The 24838-nt window shown below is 37.9% G+C and overlaps 1 protein-coding gene across 1 annotated transcript; it reads right to left on the reverse strand.

Moving 5' to 3' along the window:
• Positions 1-2245: 2245 nt before the first annotated feature.
• On the reverse strand, positions 2246-23853 carry cln6a (CLN6 transmembrane ER protein a). The gene is made up of 8 exons (XM_062032117.1): positions 23665-23853; positions 21392-21500; positions 21210-21308; positions 20839-21027; positions 16565-16620; positions 10914-11036; positions 7410-7695; positions 2246-7307 (listed from the first exon to the last, which is right to left on the reverse strand). Exons 1-7 carry the CDS (start codon positions 23724-23726, stop codon positions 7425-7427), a joined length of 909 nt encoding a protein of 302 aa, XP_061888101.1. The 5' UTR covers positions 23727-23853; the 3' UTR covers positions 2246-7307; positions 7410-7424.
• Positions 23854-24838: the final 985 nt, after the last annotated feature.

The following is a 24838-nucleotide window of genomic DNA, read 5'->3' on the forward strand; positions in this document are numbered from 1 at the left end:
TAACCCTGTCACTTCCAAACCAGTAATTACCAGACAGCAACAGTACTGTATTCTGGGAACGACTGCCTAATAGGTGCCCCTTTGGTCAAATGAGAATACAGTAAACGGATGGATAAATGGAAGTCAGAACACAAACAACAAATAAGTTGTATTCTCGTAGAAATATATATATATATATATATATATATATATATATATATATATATATATATATATATATATATATATATATATATATATATATATATATATATATATATATATATATATATATATATATTTGTTTTTTTTTGTTTTTGTTTTTTTGAGACACTTGTGATTTAGGGCTATATAAATAAACATTGATTGATTGATTGATACACACTCACAGTATATATATATATATATATATATATATATATATACACACACACACACACATATATATATATAGTATATACACACACATATATATAGTATATACACACACACACGTGTATATATATATATATATATATATATATATATATATATATATATATATATATATATATATATATATATATATATATATATAGTGACGCCGATACTTAAATCACAGAATTATTTAACTTTTTACATTTTAATCACGATTATATTTAGGGAAAAAACACAGGACAGTGTAACATAAGATATAAACTTTATTGCATACAAATGTTTAATCAAAACAAAAGGAAAAACTACTATCTACTACTTGTTTAAATCCGTTGGTCCTTGTCATCTCCTGAAACTGTAAACATGAACAAAAAAACAAATTATTTTGTGGAAAAAAATAAATTTTTGATCTAATCACTCCTGATTGATCATATATTGATACTACCTTTGGTATCGACGCTACCGATAAATGGATCAAGCCGACCTCCACTGACGCCTAAGCCCGGTTCTCTGTTGCTTGTGTAGTGATACAGTTTATGTTCCTCTCTCGAAACTGTTACTGATCTACCGTACTTGTTAATTTCCTGTTCATAGCTGGTGACTTTCTGCTGTAACATGCTCCCATCTACACTTCAGTTTAAGTGTACTAAGAACCTGTTTAAGTTAAAGTACCAATGATAGTCACACACACTAGGTGTGGTGAAATTTGTACTCTGCATTAGACCCATCCCCTAGTTCACCCCCTGGGAGGTGAGGGGAGCAGTGAGCAGCAACAGTGGCCGCGCCCGGGAATCATTTTTGGTGATTTAACCCCCAATTCCAACCCTTGATGCTGATTGCCAAGCAGGGAGGTAATGGGTCCCATTTTTATAGTCTTTGGTATGACTCGGCCGGGGTTTGAACTCACGTCGACCTACCGATCTCAGGGCGGACACTCTAACCTTGTTTTCTAGTCTTCTAGTGTAGGGAACATAACAGGAAACGGTATTAATGATGTCCACACGGGGGCGGTACCTCTAGATTGGCAGACCGGGGTGGTGGTTCCTCTCTTTAAGAAGGGGAACCGGAGGGTGTGTTCTAACTATCGTGGGATCACACTCCTCAGCCCATAATTGCCAACCTTGAGACCTCCAATATCGGGAGGTGGGGTGGGGGGCCTTGGTCGGGGGTGAGGGGGCGGGGTTAAGAAGAGAGTATATTTACAGCTAGAATTCACCAACTCAAGTATTTCATATATATATATATATATATATATATATAAATACTTGACTTTCAGTTAATTCTAGCTATATATATATATATATATATATATATATATATATATATATATATATATATATATATATATATATATATATATAGCTAGAATTAACTGAAAGTCAAGTATTTATATATATATATATATATATATATATATATATATATATATATTTTATTATATATATATATATAAATAAAAGAAATACTTGAATTTTAGTGTTCATTTATTTACACGTATACACACACACACACACACACACACACAACACTCATCTACTCATTGTTGTACTTGAAAGTACAATGCTTTGTTAAGGGTTTTGAATTGTCCATCCTCTTTCTATTCTCTGTCACTATTTTTCTAACCATGCTGAACACCCTCTCTGATGATGCATTGCTGTGTGGCACGCACAAAAGTGCTTTCATCAAATGCACGAGAGTGTGGAATCTTCCATCTCTCCCTAGCATGGCCCAAAACCGGTCAATCCTTGCTTCCTGGGGAATATCTTCCCTGGCAAGCAATTGGTACTCCAGTACTTGTACCCGGAGGCTGGTCAGGTCCAATCGCAGCTGCGGCAGACTTTTTTTTTGGGGGGGGGGGGGCGTGACCTCCAGCTCCGGCTGAATACCGGGAGTTTGTCGGGAGAAAATCTCTGTCGGGAGGTTGTCGGGAGAGGCGCTGAATATCGGGATTCTCCCGCTAAAAACGGGAGGGTTGGCAAGTATGCCTCAGCCTTCCTGGTAAGGTCTATTCAGGTGTGCTGGAGAGGAGGCTACGCCGGATAGTCGAACCTCGGATTCAAGAGGAACAGTGTGGTTTTCGTCCTGGTCGTGGAACTGTGGACCAGCTCTATACTCTCGGCAGGGTCCTTGAGGGTGCATGGGAGTTTGCCCAACCAGTCTACACGTGTTTTGTGGACTTGGAGAAGGCATTCGATCGTGTCCCTCGGGAAGTCCTGTGGGGAGTGCTCAGAGAGTATGGGGTATCGGACTGTCTCATTGTGGCGGTCCACTCCCTGTATGATCAGTGCCAGAGTTTGGTCCGCATTGCCGGCAGTAAGTCGGACACGTTTCCAGTGAGGGTTGGACTCCGCCAAGGCTGCCCTTTGTCACCGATTCTGTTCATAACTTTTATGGACAGAATTTCTAGGCGCAGTCATGGCGTTGAGGGGATCTGGTTTGGTGGCTGCAGGATTAGGTCTCTGCTTTTTGCAGATGATGTGGTCCTGATGGCTTCATCTGGCCAGGATCTTCAGCTCTCACTGGATCGGTTCGCAGCTGAGTGTGAAGCGACTGGGATGAGAATCAGCACCTCCAAGTCCGAGTCCATGGTTCTCGCCCGGAAAAAGGTGGAGTGCCATCTCCGGGTTGCGGAGGAGACCCTGCCCCAAGTGGAGGAGTTCAAGTACCTTGGAGTGTTGTTAACGAGTGAGGGAAGAGTGGATCGTGAGATCGACAGGCGGATCGGTGCGGCGTCTTCAGTAATGCGGACGCTGTATCGATCCGTTGTGGTGAAGAAGGAGCTGAGCCGGAAGGCAAAGCTCTCAATTTACCGGTCGATCTACGTTCCCATCCTCACCTATGGTCATGAGCTTTGGGTTATGACCGAAAGGACAAGATCACGGGTACAAGCGGCCGAAATTAGTTTCCTCCGCCGGGTGGCGGGCCTCTCCCTTAGAGATAGGGTGAGAAGCTCTGCCATCCGGGGGGAGCTCAAAGTAAAGCCGCTGCTCCTCCACATCGAGAGGAGCCAGATGAGGTGGTTCGGGCATCTGGTCAGGATGCCACCCGAACGCCTCCCTAGGGAGGTGTTTAGGGCACGTCCGACCGGTAGGAGGCCACGGGGAAGACCCAGGACACGTTGGGAAAACTATGTCTCCCGGCTGGCCTGGGAACGCCTCGGGATCCCCCGGGAAGAGCTGGACGAAGTGGCTGGGGAGAGGGAAGTCTGGGCTTCCCTGTTTAGGCTGCTGCCCCCACGACCCGACCTCGGATAAGCGGAAGAAGATGGATGGATGGATGGATGGATGGATGGATGGATGGATGGATGGTATTAATGATAAACAGCAGTAAAAACCCCCACAGTTATTACTGTTTTAAATTAAATTTTTGGAAAAGTGGAATTGATAACCAAATTATGATAAACTCATAAACTGGTAATATGCTCGTTTACGAGCAAAACAAGCTAGCACATTAGTGTACTTACAGTATTAATTCTGTCAACATTCACTGACATAAGGTGTTCAGATATGTTTCGGAAAACTACAAATTTATAAGTGTTCCACTTTGGGTTGCCAAGTCCCTACAAAAAAATAATGGACACTTTGCTGGTCAACTCATTTTTATTCGCGGGAAAGGAGTTTTTATAATATCCACAAGGGTAAATAAAGGTAACTGGACTCTTCTTGTTGGTTGAAGATGTTTCAGAGTTGCATCCATTCATTTTTTTGTGAATTAAAGGACCTGATGTCTGACAATCTACACACAGACAGAACTTTTTGACTCCAAGCAGAATTTAATTATATGCACGGGTACGAGTGATATGAGAAACGACTTTTCAATAATCCTTTTTTTAGTCCAAAATAATAAAATTAACAGAACAAAATGAAATTAAATTCCTGCTTGAATAAAACATAAAAATATAAAATAGTTTCTGCTTATCTAAGAATAAAAATAAGTATTTTTTTTAAACCAGGCGAGTCAAACTCGTTTTCATTGAGGCCACGTCGCAGTTATGACTGCCATCAGAGGGACAGTGAATCATTTACGAGTTTGCCTGTGGATTTTATTATTAAATATATTCTGTAAAAAAAAAAATTGTATATTTCATATTAAAATTCTGGTCACCATTTTTTTAATGCAAAATCTACAGATTTTTTAAAACATTATATTACAGTAGATGGAAAACAGTACCCACTGTTTATTTACCATTTTAAAATGGTACCACAGTTATTTTACGGTAAAATACTGGCAGCTTAGTTGCCAGAATCTTACTGTAAAATTTAAGGTAGTTTGTTTAACATATTACTGTAAATAGAAAAACAGTACCACTGTTATTTTTTTAAATTCTGGCAACTGAGCTGCCAGTTTGTTACCATAAAATAACTGTGGTACCATTTTTCCATTAACAGTAACAACAACCGTAGATTTTACAGTAAAAAAAAAATGTTTATATTAAAACAGTGGTAGAGTTTTTTTCAATTTACAGTTTTCAGTTGAAATGCTCTAAAAAAAAATGTTTTAACATAATATCTATTGTCCTCTTTACAGTGTACAATTTAATGGATAACTTGCTTTGAAACCATAAGTTAAGCAGATATTGAAGTATTTATTTTTTATTTTAACAAATAAAAATGTGTGGAAACTATGGTAATATATTATTTGTTGCAATATTGCATAGTGTTAAAAATTTAAAAAGGTATGCAATTTCATGCAGTGCATATATTTTTTTTTGTCAAAATGGAAATAACAGATACAAAAATAGTATGAAAAGATAAGGTACTTCATTGATGCATATTTTCCTAGGGCGTTCGCGGGCCATATAAAATGATGTGACGGGCCAGATATGGCCCGCGGGCCTTGAGTTTGACCCCTGTGTTTTAGACAGAAGTTTGTACTGCTTAACTTTAAACAGTATATATTCCGTGTGCAGCTTTGATAGATCAGGTCTGCAACCTTCATCACTGTATGAACTACTTAAGCAAAAACAAAGGCAAGTTGAGATATGTGTCTTATTTATATGGCTGGCAACATTTCCATTGTGCTTTATTCATGAGGCAGATCGGAATATATACTGTCTTTGTCTTTATGCTACAATGTGGTTATGCTTTATTGTGGTAATTTGTCATTAAATAGAAACATTGTCTGAATTTAACACTTGTAAAAATACTAGTTGAAGCAAATATTATTTGACCTTATTATTAGTTACTGTATGTTGTACTCCTGTATTATTATGTGTATGTTCAACAACCTAAAAACACAAGATGACGAGACATAATCACAATGACAACAAGAAAACAGAGTTACTAAAAAGATGAGCTAGCATGTAAGTGAAACCCACATGTGTAGCTTTTACGTCGGATAAAAACGATCTACGAACGTCCCCAATTGCTTTTTTTCCCAGACAAAATGTCACTGCAGTAAAAAGTCACCTTTGAAATCCGATTGCCAGAACCACGGCGGCAGCTACTAGTGTGACAGCCAAGACAAAGCCAATACTCAAAAATGGCAGAAAATTGAACTGCAATGAGTTTGATAGATCAGCCATCAGACAAAATGGCGAACTGTTGTGACGCTGACTTTATTCGATGGAATCTATTTCTAATTGACACTATTTTTCTATTCTCACAGTCATAAAAATATGGGACAAAGTGCGTCCCTTGACAGCGCAACACAGAATGCATGCTTTTGTCTCTAAATATGGTACGATTGCGTTTTTCAAGGGACGGTTGGCAGCCCTAGTTTGACGATACACTGTCTCTTATCATAACAAAATGCCTGTTCGGAAAATCCAACTTTCCAATTGGTCTAAAACAGTGATTCTCAAACTGCGATACACAGGCTCTATCTAGTGGTACGCCACAGAATGACTTACCGTATTTTTCAGACTATAAGCCGCTACTTTTGTACTACGCTATGAACCCTGTGGCTTACAAATTGATGCAGCTAATTTATGGATTTTTCTTGGCTAACGACTATAATGTTTTGTATTTTACAAATAGTTTTCAACACCGACAGAGACACTGAAAAGTTGTTGTTTGTGTGAAGTCGCCATCTTTTGGATAAGTTTGCTCACAGCAGGGGCTGCGGGTTGAAAATGTACTTCCTGTGTCGTGCCTTGAAGAGGAAGTATATCCCCTCTCGTCTATTCTTCTATAGCGTTTCTGATTGAAAGGATTCTTTACTCATCACTTCAAGAAACATTTGTAAGTTTTACAATATAACAATTCATACTTACGAAACCATCCCATTTGTGATGTCCGTAGTGGCGTTTTCTTTGTATGCGCTTTCGTGATGTAATCAAGCTAGCATTAGTCGCACTAGCGATTATGCTAATACGTTTACAAGTGTCTGTTAGAATTCTTACCTTACAATGGCATTCTTTTTGTATTGTTTCAGTTTCGTTATTTCACCAAAACGTCACTGTTGAGTTATTGAGCCTGTTTAGCTAATTGGAGAGGTAGCTTCCGCAGCTAGTGGGTCCATACCGGTGTATCTGCGGCTTATGATCCGGTGCGGCTAATATATGTAAAAATGATTATTTCTTCTAAAACTTGGTAAGTGCGGCCTAAATACCTGTGAGCTCTATAATTAAATATTCAAACACAGTGTTACTGATCAAACTGTGTGTAATGTTATAGTAGCCAAAATATTAAATATACTTGTTAAATAAAATCTCTGCCTAGTTTTTTTAATTAATATTTGGGCCTACTATGCTACTGTATTTTAATGTTGGTCATTATGGTGGTACTTGGAAAGCCAAGTGTTTACTGGGGTGGTATTTGGTGAAAAAAGTTTGAGAACCACTGGTCGAAAATTTGAACTCAGCCATATATGTCAAATAACTCAATATTACTACTAACAGACATTTGCAAGTGTAAAACAAAACAGAGAGTGAAACCGTAGGTGTTTGCTTCAAGCCAGGCTACTGTCTGTATCTGTGGAAAAAAAGAACATTTAATTAAAGTTCAAGCTGCCTTCAATAAAAAGGAAGAACAGGCACTCACGAATACCTGGTTGTAATGAATAGACGTACAAACCTGAACAGACGTAATTCAGTGGGTTTTCTTTATATGTAGTGTGTAGTAGGACCAAGGTTCCGGCACATACATTAATCCAGGGTACTTGTTGCGCAGCACAGGGTCATTCCATAGGTAAAAAACCCAAAGTGCCACTAGAAGCAAAGTAAGACTGAAACTATAGAACAAGAAAAGTCCATTGTTGTCAGGGCTTAAGCCTGTATGTCTCTGGTGAATCATCATGACCCCCATTGCAAAGAAGGTGAGGAGGAAGAGCTCAGTGATTTGTCCTTCAGTGACCAAGTACCTTGTACAAATAAAAAAGGAAAAAGAGAGAGGAAAAAGTTCAGACATCTTTACAAAGAACACCCAAAGAAACAAGCAAGCGGGTGATCAATATTTCACACCATAAATTAGCAGCAGGGAGTGGCATTTGCAGGCTCTGTTTTGTCTAACTAAACTATGGAAATGTATAATATAGTTCATATAGCAATACGGTCTCACTGCACAGCAGGCCAGCAGTTAGCCAAGTCCGCAATCCATGTTGAGACACAATGCAGTGGCGTGAATCAATTTAAGTGGACCCCGACTTAAACAAGTTGAAAAACGTATTCGGGTGTTACCATTTAGTGGTCAATTATACGGAATGTGTACTTCACTGTGCAACCTACTAATAAAAGTCTCAATCAATCAATCAATCAGTCCAACTAGCTTTAATTTTTTCCTGACAAAAGAAAGTACCAGAAAGTTTTATGTGCTAAACTTGAATTCTATTTCAGATCTCCTAAACATGTTAAGATTATTCTGTATTACAGTGATACCTCAATTTTTAAGTGCCCAATTTAAAAGGGTTTTGAGATTAGAGCCGTCATTTGATTAAGGCCCAAACATATTCAGGTGGAACATAAACGAAACGTGCTACATTTAAAGTGTGATATGACGCGGCCATTGGGGTCCATAAAATACAGATTGCGTTATTCCTAGGATCGTGGTATATAGAAATCCTTAATTTTTACTTGTTCCTCTTTGAAAAAGTTAAGCGCGGCTGCCTTGGTGGATAGTGTCCCCACGTGATGTGACTGGTGGGTTGTGCTCCCACGTCACAGAATGGGGCAGGCACTACCCACCAGTAGGTCACCTTGACAACATCCCCAAACCATGGCGGCCCTGTGCGAGGTCGCAGGAGATGGCGAACCAATCTCGGTTGTACCGGTGCAGGCCAACCACCTGCGGACACGAGAGTTCGGAGAGGTCCTCCTTAATCGATATTGCCCAGGTCTTCAGCTGTCTGCCAACAAGCTTACGCCAGTGAGGCAGTGGAAGTGGGGGGACGACACATCGTGAACAAGCTCACACTGCGGCCGTCGAGCCGCGTGACCAAAACCATCTTAACCATCTTAACCACAGAGAAGGAAGAGGCCGTAGATTCAGGCGTCGACGAAGACAGGCGATAGGTTCACGATCAATGCATCGGCACCGTAGGACCTTTTGTTGATCAGCTACCCTAATAGGCCACCAGATAATTTAGTGAAAAACAACGCGATTGACTTTGGTGGAAAAAAAAGGGCGAAAATTCTGGATCCTTGGCACGATCGCGTTTTATAAAATATTGCGTTATATTGGGCCGCGTTGTAACAAACTTTGCGTGTGCACGGATCTACTCCAAGCAGAGGTCCGCCAGACCTGTGCTCAGATTTTAGGACCGCGCTAACTTTGCTCCGTGCACTTCTGTCACACAAAAAAATTGCTCGCCGCGTATTTTTTACATCGACCCGCATTACATGTGAAATTCATCCGCATTTTGCCACCAGAGCATATCATTAAATTCAAATCAAGACAATCTATAAATGTACGACTCATCTCCTGAGACAATTTATGAAACCATTGATGTGCCTGGTCGGACTGGCTGCAACATTTGGCTCGGGGCAGCTGGTGCCGAGAATACTCTATGTAAACAACGCGCAGGGATTGTGGGAAATGTAGTGTTTTGCGGAAATTTCACAGGAGCTACAACGCAGACGTGCGCGTGATTATGGAAGCTCTGACTACGGACATTCTGCGTGGAATCTGCTTCACCCACAATACCCTGGAGTCCGAGCACCTTAAAGGCCTACTGAAATGAAATTTTCTTATTTAAACGGGGATAGCAGGTCCATTCTATGTGTCATACTTGATCATTTCGCGATATTGCCATATTTTTGCTGAAAGGATTTAGTAGACAACATCGACGATAAAGTTCGCAACTTTTGGTCGCTGATAAAAAAGCCTTGCCTGTACCAGAAGTAGCGTGACGTCACCGGTTGTGGAGCGCCTCACATCTGCACATTGTTTACAATCTTGGCCACCAGCAGCGAGAGCGATTCGTACCGAGAAAGCGACGATTACCCCATTAATTTGAGCGAGGATGAAAGATTTGTGGATGAGGAAAGTGAGAGTGAAGGATTAGAGGGCAGTGGAAGCGATTCAGATAGGGAAGATGCTGTGAGAGGCGGGTGGTACCTGATATTCAGCTGGGAATGACTAAAACAGTAAATAAACACAAGACATATATATACTCTATTAGCCACAACACAACCAGGCTTATATTTAATATGCCACAAATTAATCCGCATAACAAACACCTCCCCCCTCCCGTCCATATAACCCACCAATACAACTCAAACACCCGCACAACACACTCAATCCCACAGCCCAAAGTACTGTTCACCTCCGTAAAGTTCATACAGCACATATATTTCCCCAAAGTTACGTACGTGACATGCACATAGCGGCACGCACGTACGGGCAAGCGATCAAATGTTTGGAAGCCAAAGCTGCTTACTCACGGTAGTGCGTCTGCTATCCAACTCAAAGTCCTCCTGGTTGTGTTGCTGCAGCCAGCCGCTAATACACCGATCCCACCTACAGCTTTCTTCTTTGCTGTCTTCATTGTTCATTAAACAAATTGCAAAAGATTCACCAACACGGATGTCCAGAATACTGTGTATATTTGCGATGAAAACAGACGACTTAATAGCTGGCCAAAATGGTGTCCCAATATGTCCGCACAATCCATGACGTCACGCGCAAACGTCATCATACCAAGACGTTTTCAGCAGAATATTTCACGGGAAATTTTAAATTGCACTTTACTAATCTAACCCGGCCGTATTGGCATGTGTTGCAATGTTAAGATTTCATCATTGATATATAAACTATCAGACTGCGTGGTCGGTAGTAGTGGGTTTCAGTAGGCCTTTAATTGTTATGCTTGAAGTTGCAGGGAAAAATTTGAGGTATAAGCATCGCCACCATTAAGTTGCTGTAGCAAATGACAGTAAACCATGTCAGATTCACTGGAAGCATCCAGTCTTATTCACGAGCATTAAATTCTAGCTTAAGATGGATATCACTTTGTTTTCAAACCCTTAAAAAAAAGAAAGAGAGTGAGAAGGACAGTGCTGAGAAGAATAAACGTTGAGTTAAGGTACAACGCAACAATCTATATTTACTTTTTTTTTTTTTTAAGTAGAGGAGGCAACTGACCAGTAATATAGTGCGCTGGGTATAATCAACAGCTGGCCTTTGACTGGGATCTTCTGCTGCTCTGTAGCCTCAGTGAAACATCCGGTGAAGTAAATGAAGAGAATGACAAAGAAGGGAATATACCTGAAACATAAAAGACGCACTCTTTTAAAACATACTGAGGAGATAGGTCATGTTTTTTCTTGTAAAGGAGACAATTCTATATCGCTAATTGTGTCTGTGTTCCATAACTCTATGACTTCCCATCACTTACATAAGACGTTATTCTACTGACAGTAAAGACAACAATATGACTAATACATTCTTCACTGAAATCTAATTTAGTCAAGCGACCAACTCAAGGTGACTGAAGGTTATGTCATGTAGGTAATTAACTTGCAATATATTGATTTCTGAGCACCCGCACTTCTTTGTTAGCGCTCTTTTATCTTAGGCATTTTTCAACACACACAACAGAAAGATATTACAGGTAGTCCTTGGGTCGTTTCGTGTTATGACACATTCCCATAAATTATTAATAATGCACAAAAGGAGGACGAGATATGTGCACAAGATGAAAGAATACACAGGCGGAGAAAAACTTGATTGATTGATTGGGTTGAGTTTATTTCGAACATGAACACACTTACAGTATAATACATTACACATAATTTCATATAATTTATCTTTACATCATGTCCAAAAAAAGAGTAGGAAAAAGCTAATCTTATTTCATCCTTCCCCTTTCCCACTTCAGAGCGTTTACAAATACTTATGTTCATTTACTGTCTTCTTTTTGTAACACAATTACATCAGTGAATGATTAATGCAGCAGTTCTTGCAATATATAATTAAGTCAGTCATGGTAAACATACTGAGATGAAGAATATCCTGTTTTCAATAAGGTTGAAGGTATTTCTCATAATTATTCTTCCTTGTACTCTGTAAGCACTATTAATTTGAACAACCTCTTAAACTGGATCATATCAGTACATTGTTTAACTTATTTGCTTAATCCATTCCATAGTTTAATTCCACATACTGATATGCTAAAAGTCTTAAATGTTAAACGTGCATACAAATGTTTTAAGTTACTTTTTCCTCGAAGGTTATATTTCTCATCTTTAGTTGAGAAGAATTGTTGTACATTATTGGGTAGCAGGTTATAGTTTGCTTTGTACATAATTTTAGCTGTTTGCAATTTTACCAAATCGTTGAATTTCAATATTTTTAAATCAATAAATAAAGTGTTTTTATGTTCTCTATATACAACATTATGTATCAGTCTAACTGATCTTTTTTGTAACACGGTTAGTGAATGAAGCGCACATTTGTAGTTATTTCCCCCATATTTCTGCACACTCAATAGCGGCTAACGTCCCTCTACAATGCAAATCCACTGCTAAGTCAGCAATCTTCACTTCTGTGGCGGAAAATAAACTGTTTCTTACAAGTACTGTATCATCCCCGGAGGACAAGAAATCGCTAAACATTCTACACTACACAACGTATGAGGATATGCTAACCCCTATCCGCAAGGAAGAGCTACAGTAAGCAAAGGTGGGTGGATTGATACAAAGTACAAAGTATGGTATCAGTAGATGGTCAATACTACAGTGGTTAGAGCAATATCTTTTATTAGCAAAACATTTGATGATGTTTACAAATTCAGGAAATAAGATTTATGGGCAAAAACCAAAGGGTCTAAATAAGAGCCATTAGTAAGAAATAATTTTCCCATGTAATTAATATTGTCATAACGGCATCCTGTGTTTTTGTCTACATTTGTGATAAAAAAAATGTAATAATTCAATGATCAGTATCAACATTGGTATGACCAATACAGCTCCTGTAACTACTTGGTATTGGATCCATACCCAAATTTGTAGTATTGCCTAAAACTAATATGTAGTAGCAGGACAACAAAATATTAAGTGTTTATCACATTTCAACAGAAAGTAATCGGATAGTAACATTAAATCAGCAAGCAGATTAATAACAGTTTTGACAAAATTAATACAACCGAAAATGACTTAATACGTTATTGAATACATTAGCAGCCTATGTAACATGTTTTGAAAAGGTTCTATTATCATTTACCGTATATACCAAATAATATATATGATATACATATTGTTAGTGCAGAAGGCTGTAATTTTCATCGCGATATATATCCTAGGCCATATCGGCCATCCCTACTGTAAAGCTGCTGGTAACGCTTGTTACTACACTATTACGACAATCTTTAACCAGCAAAGAAAAGTCAGCTTTGCTTTGAGGAAGTTGCTCTTCAAACATGCTAGCAATAACTACCACTGCACTCAAAACAAGCTTGACATCCCGTTGGAAAAGGCAAGACGTCATTATTCAACATGGTACTTTAATTCATGGTGTGGTAAAGAATCCATTATTGCAATGCTCCGTTTGTGGCCAAGGAGAAACACGTCTGCCGAAGCACTCTCTTTGTAAACTAGTGGTAATGACACACGTACGGAGAACTCACTCAACAGGGGCTGCTGTCAGCAGCTGCATTTAATCAGAATCAGAAACAGAAATACTTTATTAATCCCTGAGGGGAAATTAAAATGTTCAGCACAATCCCATTCAAGATCAGACAAACATTACAGGGAGACAGAACGGGATCGCTGACGGGTCTGCCAACTTCCGGCGCCCCTTACAAAAAAGGTGAGAAACAGGTAAACAATGTGGGGGGAGGGGGGAGAAAAAAAAAATCGGCCTAAGCCTGGGTACTCTGGAGAGGGGGTCCAGACTGAGGCCAAGGAAATGTCAGTCACTAACTGCCAGAGCTAAAATGAATATGTAATATAATATAAACATCCATCCATCCATCCATTTTCTACCGCTTATTCCCTTTGGGGTCGCGGGGGGCGCTGGAGCCTATCTCAGCTACAATCGGGCGGAAGGCGGGGTACACCCTGGACAAGTCGCCACCTCATCGCAGGGCCATAATATAAACATATCAAGCTATTATTACCTTAAAGCTGCCGTAAAAAAAAGGATTAAGTATATTGGTTTTTTTTACATCATAAATTCAACCCGAAGTCAATATTTTCTACAGTAGGGAGACTTAATGTTTTTAAAACATGTAATTGTGAATGTTTTAATTTGACTTATGAGTAATAATTGATAGTAAACTATCATGGAAACCTCGTGTTAGACACATTAAAACAAAAATCTCCAAAAGCCTCTCCATTATAAACAAAGCAAAACTATACCTCAATGAAAATGCACTCCGTACTCTATACTGCACCTTGGTACTCCCATACCTTACATATTATGTTGAAGTATGGGGGAATACTTACCACAACACAGTTAATCCTCTGATCATATTACAGAAAAGAGCAGTGCGGATCATTCGCAACGTTGTTTTTGTAGAACATACTCATAACCTGTTTATGCAATCAAAGTTGCTCAAATTTGATGACCTTGTTAAATATAATACATTAATAATCTTATATCAAGCATTTAACAAATTATTGCTGCCTAATCTACAACGTTTTTTTATAAGACGAGTGCAGGCTCATAACTTGAGAGGCTTTGGATATTTCTCATTGCCGAGAGCTCAAACCACTCGTAAACGTTTTTGTGTGTCTGTATGCGGAGTAAAACTATGGAACAAACTGGACTTACAACACAAGCAATGCCAAACTATTCATCGATTTTAACTATCATACAAACATCGGGTCTGGTTCAAATATAGAGATGAGGGTCTTTAATTTCACCTGCTGTTGTACTTTGTCTCAAAGTGTTAACATGTGCTCAATGTTTCCTTACCATTATTGCTATGTTGTCTATTACATTGTTGGTATTTTGTCCATTACCATTGTTGGTATATTCATTCTTCCTACATTGTTGATACAAATTGTTGATACAGTGTAATAATTATTGTTACCTGTGCTAATGCCACTATGATACAACATTTGTATTATAATCCTTAATCAAAGTAACAGTGAAACTCAATGTATTAATCACTGAATGGAGAACTGGGGGTGGGATTAAATAAATTATCTTCTTCCCACTCTCTTTCAGGCAAAACTGGACAATCATGCTTACATACTGTGCATTACCTTTTGCATTATATTAATTTATATTATTATGTATTGTCTACCTTGTACTTTTTTTTAAATTAAATGTCATTGGCTGAAATAAATGAATAAATGAAAAAAAATTAAATGAAATGACATGCTATAAGCCCGACTTGTGACTTGCTTGACATTAACAAATATTACAAAGTTTTTCAAAAAAGTAACACTTTCTCTGGTTACCGATTACATTTACTGGAGGGGTATTTAAAATGTTTGGGAACGTATGTAACTAAAAAAAAAACACAAGTCAACCTGCACACATAATGTGATCAACCTACTGCACCATGTAGACATTTCTTGCCCTGATGTGGGATCAGATCCGAGGATGTCGTTGTGGTTTGTGCAGCCCTTTGAGACATTTGTGATTCAGGGCTATATAAATAATATTTTCTTGATTGTTTGACAGACATACAAATAAATGTGTACGTACAACACGAGTCTAAATTACACTCATATCTTCCCGCCGCAAAGCATGCTGTGTAGCTTGTGGCACACTCCACTCACACGTCGCCATGTTTGTCGCATTGTTTCTTGATTGCAAAACATGTCGAGGCGATTCTTGGTAATAATCCAATTTAACATTCTTGATTCAAACCTATTATCGCAATATATTATTTGATATATAAATTATGATAAAACCTTTATAAAAGCGCCTCTTTGCTGCCGACGTATAACTTCTCCGCACAGCACGTAAGCGCACAGATAGCTTAAAAAACATATTTTGAAAATATCGATTCTGGAAATGTTTTCATCGATTCAGAATCGTAATAAATAAGAATCCGGATATGGACGTACATCAAAAACTTCAGGCACCCCTAGTTCACTTATCTTAATATTCAATATTTCATTGTTTATACTTGGTATTGACACGGACACAATACGAGACAATACCTATCACAATACTTGAGTCAAAGATACAATACAGTATTGCGATAATTTTGATATGATAAATTGTAATATTCAACATGCAGTACTTCACTGATGAATCTAAAATACAAGCTGTATATATGTACACTAGATGATAATAATAATTTATTGGACAAATTGAGTCAAAAAACAATGTAACTCAATTGATCCATTACCATTCATTGCATTTGTACAAAAAAGTGGATCAAGTTTTTTGCCACTTAAAAATGGAATTACATTTGACCCAAAAATTACTTTGAAAATAAATAGTCAATATTAAGACATGAAATAAATCAATACTATACAGTTAGAGTATGTGCTGTTATATATAGCAATATCAATATTTTTTCCCACACAAATTACAGTTATAATTATTTGTTGATTGAGCTTCATTGATGGCTAAAGATTGCTTCAATTAAAGAATGCATGCCTTAGCAAACCAAAGTTCCTTTGATCATTCCAAGTAACAAAAAGATTGCCATAATAATGTAACATGCACACACACGGCGCACAAAAATATCTAAATGTCGACTTAAATAATTTGGTATAAGTGACGACTTACACCAATACTTGACTTACATTGCCGTCGTAGGAACAAAACCTGGACGTGTACCAAGGACCACTTGTACAGTTCTTGCAAAAATAGAGTAAATGACATACCACATTAAATGTCCAAGGTGTTCATCGTAGTAATACAGCAATTCAAAGGAGTCAATCTGTAAACAAATGTGAGGTCAGAAGAATTATAAAACTCTAATTTCTAATTACTTTAGTTACATGTAGACTTAATACAGCACATCTATTAAATTTGCTGTTCCTTGAGCAACAGTGACCCCTACTGCTCTTTCTGGTTTGGGTGCACTTCCAAATGTGATTTACCTTGATATATGATCATCAAATTGTAGGGTCAATTATACAATATTAAAAAAAAATTATAATCATGACTTACATTTTGAACTATTTATCTTATGTGGCATACACATTTTTAGTTTTTACATTATTGTACAGTACAGTATTGGAAACTATTATAAGTAGCCTCTTGATTTTTGGTCTAAAAAGGTCCCAACTTTCCTCTTCTAATATAAAATACAATTTATTAAAAGGGGCTTTTGATTGCCATACACACTTAATGATTGCATAGTTGCATACACACTTAATGAGTGTAAAATTTGTTTACTGAGTATGTCCTCATTCAATATATAGAATGGTTTAGTATGACGTAAATATATATATATATATATATATATATATATATATATATATATATATATATATATATATATATATATATATATATATATATATATATATATATATATATATATATATATATATATATATATATACACTACCGTTCAAAAGTTTGGGGTCACCCAAACAATTTTGTGGAATAGCCTTCATTTCTAAGAACAAGAATAGACTGTCAGTTTCAAATGAAAGTTCTCTTTTTCTGGCCATTTTGAGCGTTTAATTGACCCCACAAATGTGATGCTCCAGAAACTCAATCTGCTCAAAGGAAGGTCAGTTTTGTAGCTTCTGTAACGACCTAAACTGTTTTCAGATGTGTGAACATGATTGCATAAGGGTTTTCTAATCATCAATTAGCCTTCTGAGCCAATGAGCAAACACATTGTACCATTAGAACACTGGAGTGATAGTTACTGGAAGTGGGCCTCTATACACCTATGTAGATATTGCACCAAAAACCAGACATTTGCAGCTAGAATAGTCATTTACCACATTAGCAATGTATAGAGTGTACTTCTTTAAAGTTAAGACTAGTTTAAAGTTATCTTCATTGAAAAATAAGGACATTTTAATGTGACCCCAAACTTTTGAACGGTAGTGTGTATATATATATATATATATACATATATATATAGTTACTTTCCATGCAGTCCGCTTTCGGCCCCTGGACACATGTTTTAAGCCAAATGCGGCCCCCTGCAATAGATTTAAACAACTTGTGTAATAATGGCTTCATTATGAAATATCGCTAAATTTTTCAGTCAAACAAATGCTCTTAAGTTAATACACGTGTCATATTGCCATTTACCCTACCTAAAATGATTTAATAACTACTGCAGGTGCCACCTTCTGTGACTGAATAACCAAAAGCACATTAAGCCTTTTATGACATGTGGAAAGAGTGTTTGCACAAGGTAGGGGTTAGATGGATCTGACACAAAAGACATGTGGTAGTGATGTTTCACTCAATATTAGCCATACCCAAAAGCACACACTCTCTTTTGATGTTATACAACAACATTGTCATCTTTAGAGGCATAATGAAAGTGTGCCTTTCAGTATCCATACTTCAAGAAATCATATGTTCTTATATTGTTGAAGCGAATGCATTTTCAGTATGAGACTAACAAAAACACGGGTTTCAACACCAAGTCACATTTTGTTGTCAACTGCGGGACTTGATACAGACAGGTGGGTGCCTCTTCAAATCAGCTGGAGAACCATCTCAAAGATGACCAGAAACAAGACGCACCTAAGCTCAATTTTCAGCTTCATGGCAAAAGCGGTGAATACTTAAGTTCATGTGATTTCTTGGTTCTTAGTTTTCAAATCACAAAAAAAACATGTATTCCATGTTGTCATTATAGGGTATCAGGTGTCGCATTTTGAAGAGGGAAATGACTGGTTCTATTTTGGAGTAAGGCTGGAACATAAAATGTTACAATGTGAAGAAGCAATGTAATTACTTTTCATACACTACCATTCAAAAGTTTGGGGTCACATTGAAATGTCCTTATTTTTGAAGGAAAAGCACTGTACTTTTCAATGACTTTAAAGAAATACACTCTATACATTGCTAATGTGTTAAATTACTATTCTAGCTGCAAATGTCTGGTTTTTGGTGCAATATCTACACAGGTGTATAGAGGCCCATTTCCAGCAACTATCAGTCCAGTGTTCTAATGGTACAATGTGTTTGCTCATTGGCTCAGAAGGCTAATTGATGATTAGAAAACCCTTGTGCAATCATGTTCACACATCTGAAAACAGTTTAGCTCGTTACAGAAGCTACAAAACTGACCTTCCTTTGAGCAGATTGAGTTTCTGGAGCATCACATTTGTGGGGTCAATTAAACGCTCAAAATGGCCAGAAAAAGAGAACTTTCATCTGAAACTCGACAGTCTATTCTTGTTCTTAGAAATGAAGGCTCAAACACAAAATTGTTTGGGTGACCCCAAACTTTTGAACGGTAGTGTATGTAAACACAAACATATATATATATATTTTTAATCATATACATTTGCATATACGGCATTGAGCTTCATTGGATTGGTTTCAGCATTTTTCTTACAGTGGTACCTTGGTTTTCATATGCCCCCCTTTTCACATGATTTAGTTAAAAGAAAAATGTCCCTCAATTTCGTATGTAAAATATCTCACGTGTAGCTGGCTTTGCTTTTTTTCCATCAAGTAGGACTGCAAAAAAGGCCTCGGTGGGGCTTGAAGTCGCGAATGCAAGCACCTTGATAAAGAAGGTGAGAAACTCTATTGAAGATTTTTCAAGAAATAACTTGTGGCAAAGTTTGAAGGTGGCGTACATGTGCCTCTCCGTTCCTTTCCTCCCTCTGCGCTCATCGCAGTCTTAACCAACCAGTCTTCAAAAAATGTCAAATGGACGTTATATTTAAATGGTAAATGGGTTATACATGTATAGCGCTTTTCTACCTTCAAGGTACTCAAAGCGCTTTGACACTATTTCCACATCCACCCATTCACACACACATCCACACACTGATGGCAGGAGCTGCCATGCAAGGCCCTAACCAGGACCCATTAGGAGCAAGGGTGAAGTGTCTTGCTCAAGGACACAACGGACGTGACTAGGTTGGTAGAAGCTTGGTATCGAACCAGGAACCCTCAGGTTGCTGACACGGCCACTCTCCCAACTGCGCCACGCCGTAGTCTCGATGTTTCACATTCGATACGATACAGATATTAGAGCTGTGAGTATTGGCTGACACCCACAATAATCCGATACGATACCAGCACAAATCAAATCATATACTTTTTTTTTTTATTTTGTAGTTTGGAATGTTAGAAAAGGTTTGATGAAGTGAAATTACTCAATTACTGCTGTCTTTAATTAAAAATTAAACTGAAGTGGAAATCATTTTGTCGATGGCGACACCTAGTGGTCACAATAATGCAATAAATGAAGCTTATGAGATAGACTCCAGCACCCCTCGCGACCTCGTGTGGGACAAGCGGTAGAAAATGGATGGATGGATGACGCATTAAGCTAAATTATGCAGACACGTTTGTTACTGGATACTTTCTAATAAGCTTTTGCCTTGGAGACTTTGTATGTAAGTAATAGGCAACTATTATGTTTTATACTTGTTTACATCAACAAATTGCAATTTTGTTCAATCAAGGACACTTATTACGTACGTCTAGCTTGTGTTCTATTGTGTGCTTAGCTGCTGTGTAGTTGCCAGCTCCTACAGAATAGTTTACCATAACTTGACCAAAATACAAGAAAATATCAAAATGTGTGCCCTTTGGATGTTAACTGGCTGTCCACCTTTGCACAAGTAAACACGCTGCAGGACTGCTTGTATAAGAGCTGGATACAAGCCAATATCCACCAATACGTGTTTATTTTGCTGATATCAATATTGGATTTGCACACCCCTAATTAAATGTTAATTTATCCATGTCATATTGTATGTCATTCTGATGCATTCCACATAGTTTTGGATTTCTAGAAGGGATGATTGGGTTTATGTTATTTCACAGTGGAAAAAATTGCTTTGGTTATCATACAATTACGTTTTCGTCTGACCTTTTGGAACGGATTACTAACGAAAACCGAGGCACCACTGTGTTCTGTAAGGTTTGGACCCCCTTGCACTACAAAACAGCACACAGTATATTTTACTCCCACAAATGTTATCATCCTTACCAGCGAGGCAGGTTTTAAGTCTTTGATGATCGGATTCTCTCTGACTGACAGATGGAGCTGGTAGCCACTCAGGATGAGTCTGTGGTTGATGGAGTCTCCCACCAGGTGGATGCTGGCTCCCATGACAAAAGTAATGATGCAGAGGTAGACTGCTGAGCGAGGCAATGCCCTTGGACTGCGCTCAATCAACTAAAAGTGACAATGGCCTGATAAAATAAGTGCGGTAGTACAGAATTTTGCCAAAAATTTCATCCAGATCTAGTTGGCTGTCAGTTTTAAATCAACACTTACATCACATTTATTAATAATAGTCTGTGAATGCATCTTTGCTTTTTAAAACATAAAGTTGTATTTACAGTGTTCACACTTACCCTCAGTATGAGGAAGGGTGTTATCACATTGTAGGCCATGTGGAAATAGTCTCCGGCGCTTGGTTTATTCAGTGGGAACCACTCGAGTGGAAGCATGATCTACAGTGTGTGGGTGTAGCAGGTGCTGATTGCCTCATAGACATTACAGAAACTATGAATCAGGTCAACATGGACTTCCTTACCATGACAATAGGCCTTCCGAAGTCTAGAATCCAGTTCTGCAGGGTCAGGTAAAGCCACAAGTCGAAATGGAAGCCTGACTTTTTCTTCTGCGACATGTTTTCACTGGTGCTGATAAAACAGATGAATGCGATCATAATACAGTGCATTTTATTAAATACCAAACTACGTTTTTAACAATGGAACCCAGTGAGGCAGTTTCCTATCTATCACATCTGTGAATTCCAAATGTCTTAAGTATTTCTGACTAAAATACAAAACCCAAAACCAGTGAAGTTGGCACGTTGTGTAAATCGTAAATAAAAACAGAATTCAATTATTTGCAAACCCTTTTCAACTTATATTTAATAGAATAGACTGCAAAGATAAGATATTTAATGTTCGAACTGAGAAACTAAATTTTTTTTGCAAATAATCATTAACTTAGAATTTTATGGCAGCAACACATTACAAAAAACTTGGCACAGGGGCATTTTTACCACTGTGTTACATGGTGTTCCCTTTTAACAACACTCAGTAAACGTTTGGGAACTGAGGAGACCAATTTTTTAAGCTTTTCAGGTGGAATTATTTCCCTTTCTTGCTTGATGTACAGCTTAAGTTGTTCAACAGTCCGGGGTCTCCGTTGCGGTATTTTCCGCTTCATAATGCGCCACACATTTTCAATGGGAGACAGGTCTGGACTACAGGCAGGCCAGTCTAGTACCCGCACTCTTTTACTATGAATCCACGCTGTTGTAACATGTGGCTTGGCATTGTCTTGCTGAAATAAGCAAGACAATGATAACGTTGCTTGGATGGCAGCATATGTTGCTCCAAAATCTGTATGTACCTTTCAGTATTAATGGTGCCTTCACAGATGTGTAAGTTACCCATGCCTTGGGCACTAATACACCCCCATACCATCACAGATGCTGGCTTTTCAACTTTGCGCCTATAACAATCCGGATGGTTCTTTTCCTCTTTGTTCCGGAGGACACGACGTCCACAGTTTCCAAAAACTATTTGAAATGTGGACTCGTCAGACCACAGAACACTTTTCCACTTTGCATCAGTCCATCTTAGATGAGCTCGGGCCCAGCGAAGTGTTTCTGGGTGTTGTTGATAAATGGCTTTCGCTTTGCATAGTAAAGTTTTAACTTGCACTTACAGATGTAGCGACGGACTGTAGTTGCTGACAGTGGTTTTCTGAAGTGTTCCTGAGCCCATGTGGTGATATCCTTTACACACGGATGTCGCTTTTTGATGCAGTACCACCTGAGGGATCGAAGGTCCGTAACATCATCGCTTACGTGCAGTGATTTCTCCAGATTCTCTGAACCTTTTGATGATATTACGGAACGTAGATGGTGAAATCCCTAAATTCCTTGAAATAGCTCGTTGAGAAATATTGTTCTTAAACTGTTGGACAATTTGCTCACGCATTTGTTTACAAAGTGGTGACCCTCGCCCCATCCTTGTTTGTGAATGACTGAGCATTTCATGGAAAGTGCTTTTATACCCAATCATGGCACCCACCTGTTTCCAGTTAGCCTGTTCACCTGTGGGATGTTCCAAATAAGTGTTTGATGAGCATTCCTCAACGTTCTCAGTCTTTTTGCCACGTGTGCCAGCTTTTTTTAAACATGTTGTAGGCCTCAAATTCCAAATGAGCTAATATTTGCAAAAAATAACAAAGTTTTGCAGTTCGAACATTAAGTATCTTGTCTTTGCAGTGTATTAAATTGAATATAGGTTGAAAAGGATTTGCAAATCATTGTATTCTGTTTTTATTCACGATTTACACAACGTGCCAACTTCACCGGTTTTGGGTTTTGTAGAATAAAACAAAACCATACCTATTATTGTGAGTCGAACGCGCATATTAGTGCATTGTTTGACTTCTTTGCTTAAACAATTCCATAATTTAACTCCACATACTGATATGTTAAATGTTGTAACTTGTAAGTGTTGTACATGCAAACATGTTTATTTCCCAAAATATTATATTTCTCAGCGTTTGTTGAGGAATGATTGTTGTACATTATTGAGAAGCAAATTAGGGTTTCCATCCATCCATTTTCTACCGCTTGTCCCTTTTTGGGGTTTGCTTTGTGCATAATTTTAGCTGTGTGCAAATGCACCAAATAATTGAATGTCAATATTTTTGATTCAATAAATAACAGGCAACGTGTGCGTTTTAATCCCGCACAAGTTATAAAATGTTTACAAGCTAATAATACATTCTTGTTAGTCAAGTTAAGCGAAGTTTAGCCGAGACTTCAATTCAACCAACCTGTTTGTTTTTTTGGTTTCAAACTTCAACTCGTTGAGCCGACGTTGCCGTAGTGTCTGCATTTTTGGTGCCTTGTCTCGATAAAGGTGCAATGTTGTAGTGGAAAAAAGTCGCGGAATTACTCTTTATAAGACATGTTTTTGTCACGAGTCGTTCATTTCCTGTTTACAGTGTTGGTGGGCCCGCCTTGTGGGGGTTTCAACCAATCAACATGCAGTTTAGATGCGCGGCTTCTTTAAAAAAACAAAACTTTATTTAAATAACGATGGAGTACGGAACAGTCAGAAATATCGTCTTCAAGACCATAAGCAACAAAATTACTCTTTATAAGACATATTTTTGTCACTAGTCGTTCATTTCCTGTTTACCATGAATTGATTAATGTGGACCCCGACTCAAACAAGTTGAAAAACGTATTCGGGTGTTACCATTTAGTGGTCAATTGTACGGAATATGTACTGTACTGTACAATCTACTAATACAAGTGTCAATCAATCAATCAATCAATACAGTGTTATTGGGCCCGTCTTGTGGGGGCCAATTAACTTGCAGTTTAGATCCGCGGCTTCTTTAAAAATAAAAAATAAACTTTATTTAAATAACAATGTAGTCAGAAATAGCGTCTTCAAGACCAGTAAGTATTTTAAATCTGAAACATTAAATGTCATACAATAAGGAAATAAATAGAAACAAGTGAGAGAAAATGTTTAATACATTACTTTTTATATGATAAAAAAATGTTTTTACACTCTTCTCTAAAATTGCCTTTCTGTTTTTCATGATCATCTTAAAGGGGTTATTTAAAGCTCAAAGTTACATTTTTATTTTTTTTTTATACATTTTACAACACCGGCTAGTTGTCATAAGTGGTTAAACAGAAAATATATATATTTTTTAAATGTCTATACTTTTTACAATTACTAATTATCCATCCCATCCGTCCATTTTCTACCGCTTGTCCCTTTTGGAGTTGCGGGGGGTGCTGGAGCCTATCTCAGCTATATTCAACAAAAACTGCTTGTTCCACCGAGGAGTAATTGCCCAGGCCTGCCCTAAGTATTCAATAAAAACAAGACGAGGTCTTATTTAACAAGTAATTTGATATTTTTGGACCATTGGACAGATTTTGAACAGTAACACTGTGTTTGAATATAGGAAAACATAAAACACTGTA

Source organism: Entelurus aequoreus, linkage group LG02 (genome assembly GCF_033978785.1).
Source record: "Entelurus aequoreus isolate RoL-2023_Sb linkage group LG02, RoL_Eaeq_v1.1, whole genome shotgun sequence".
Taxonomy (NCBI): Eukaryota; Metazoa; Chordata; class Actinopteri; order Syngnathiformes; family Syngnathidae; genus Entelurus; species Entelurus aequoreus.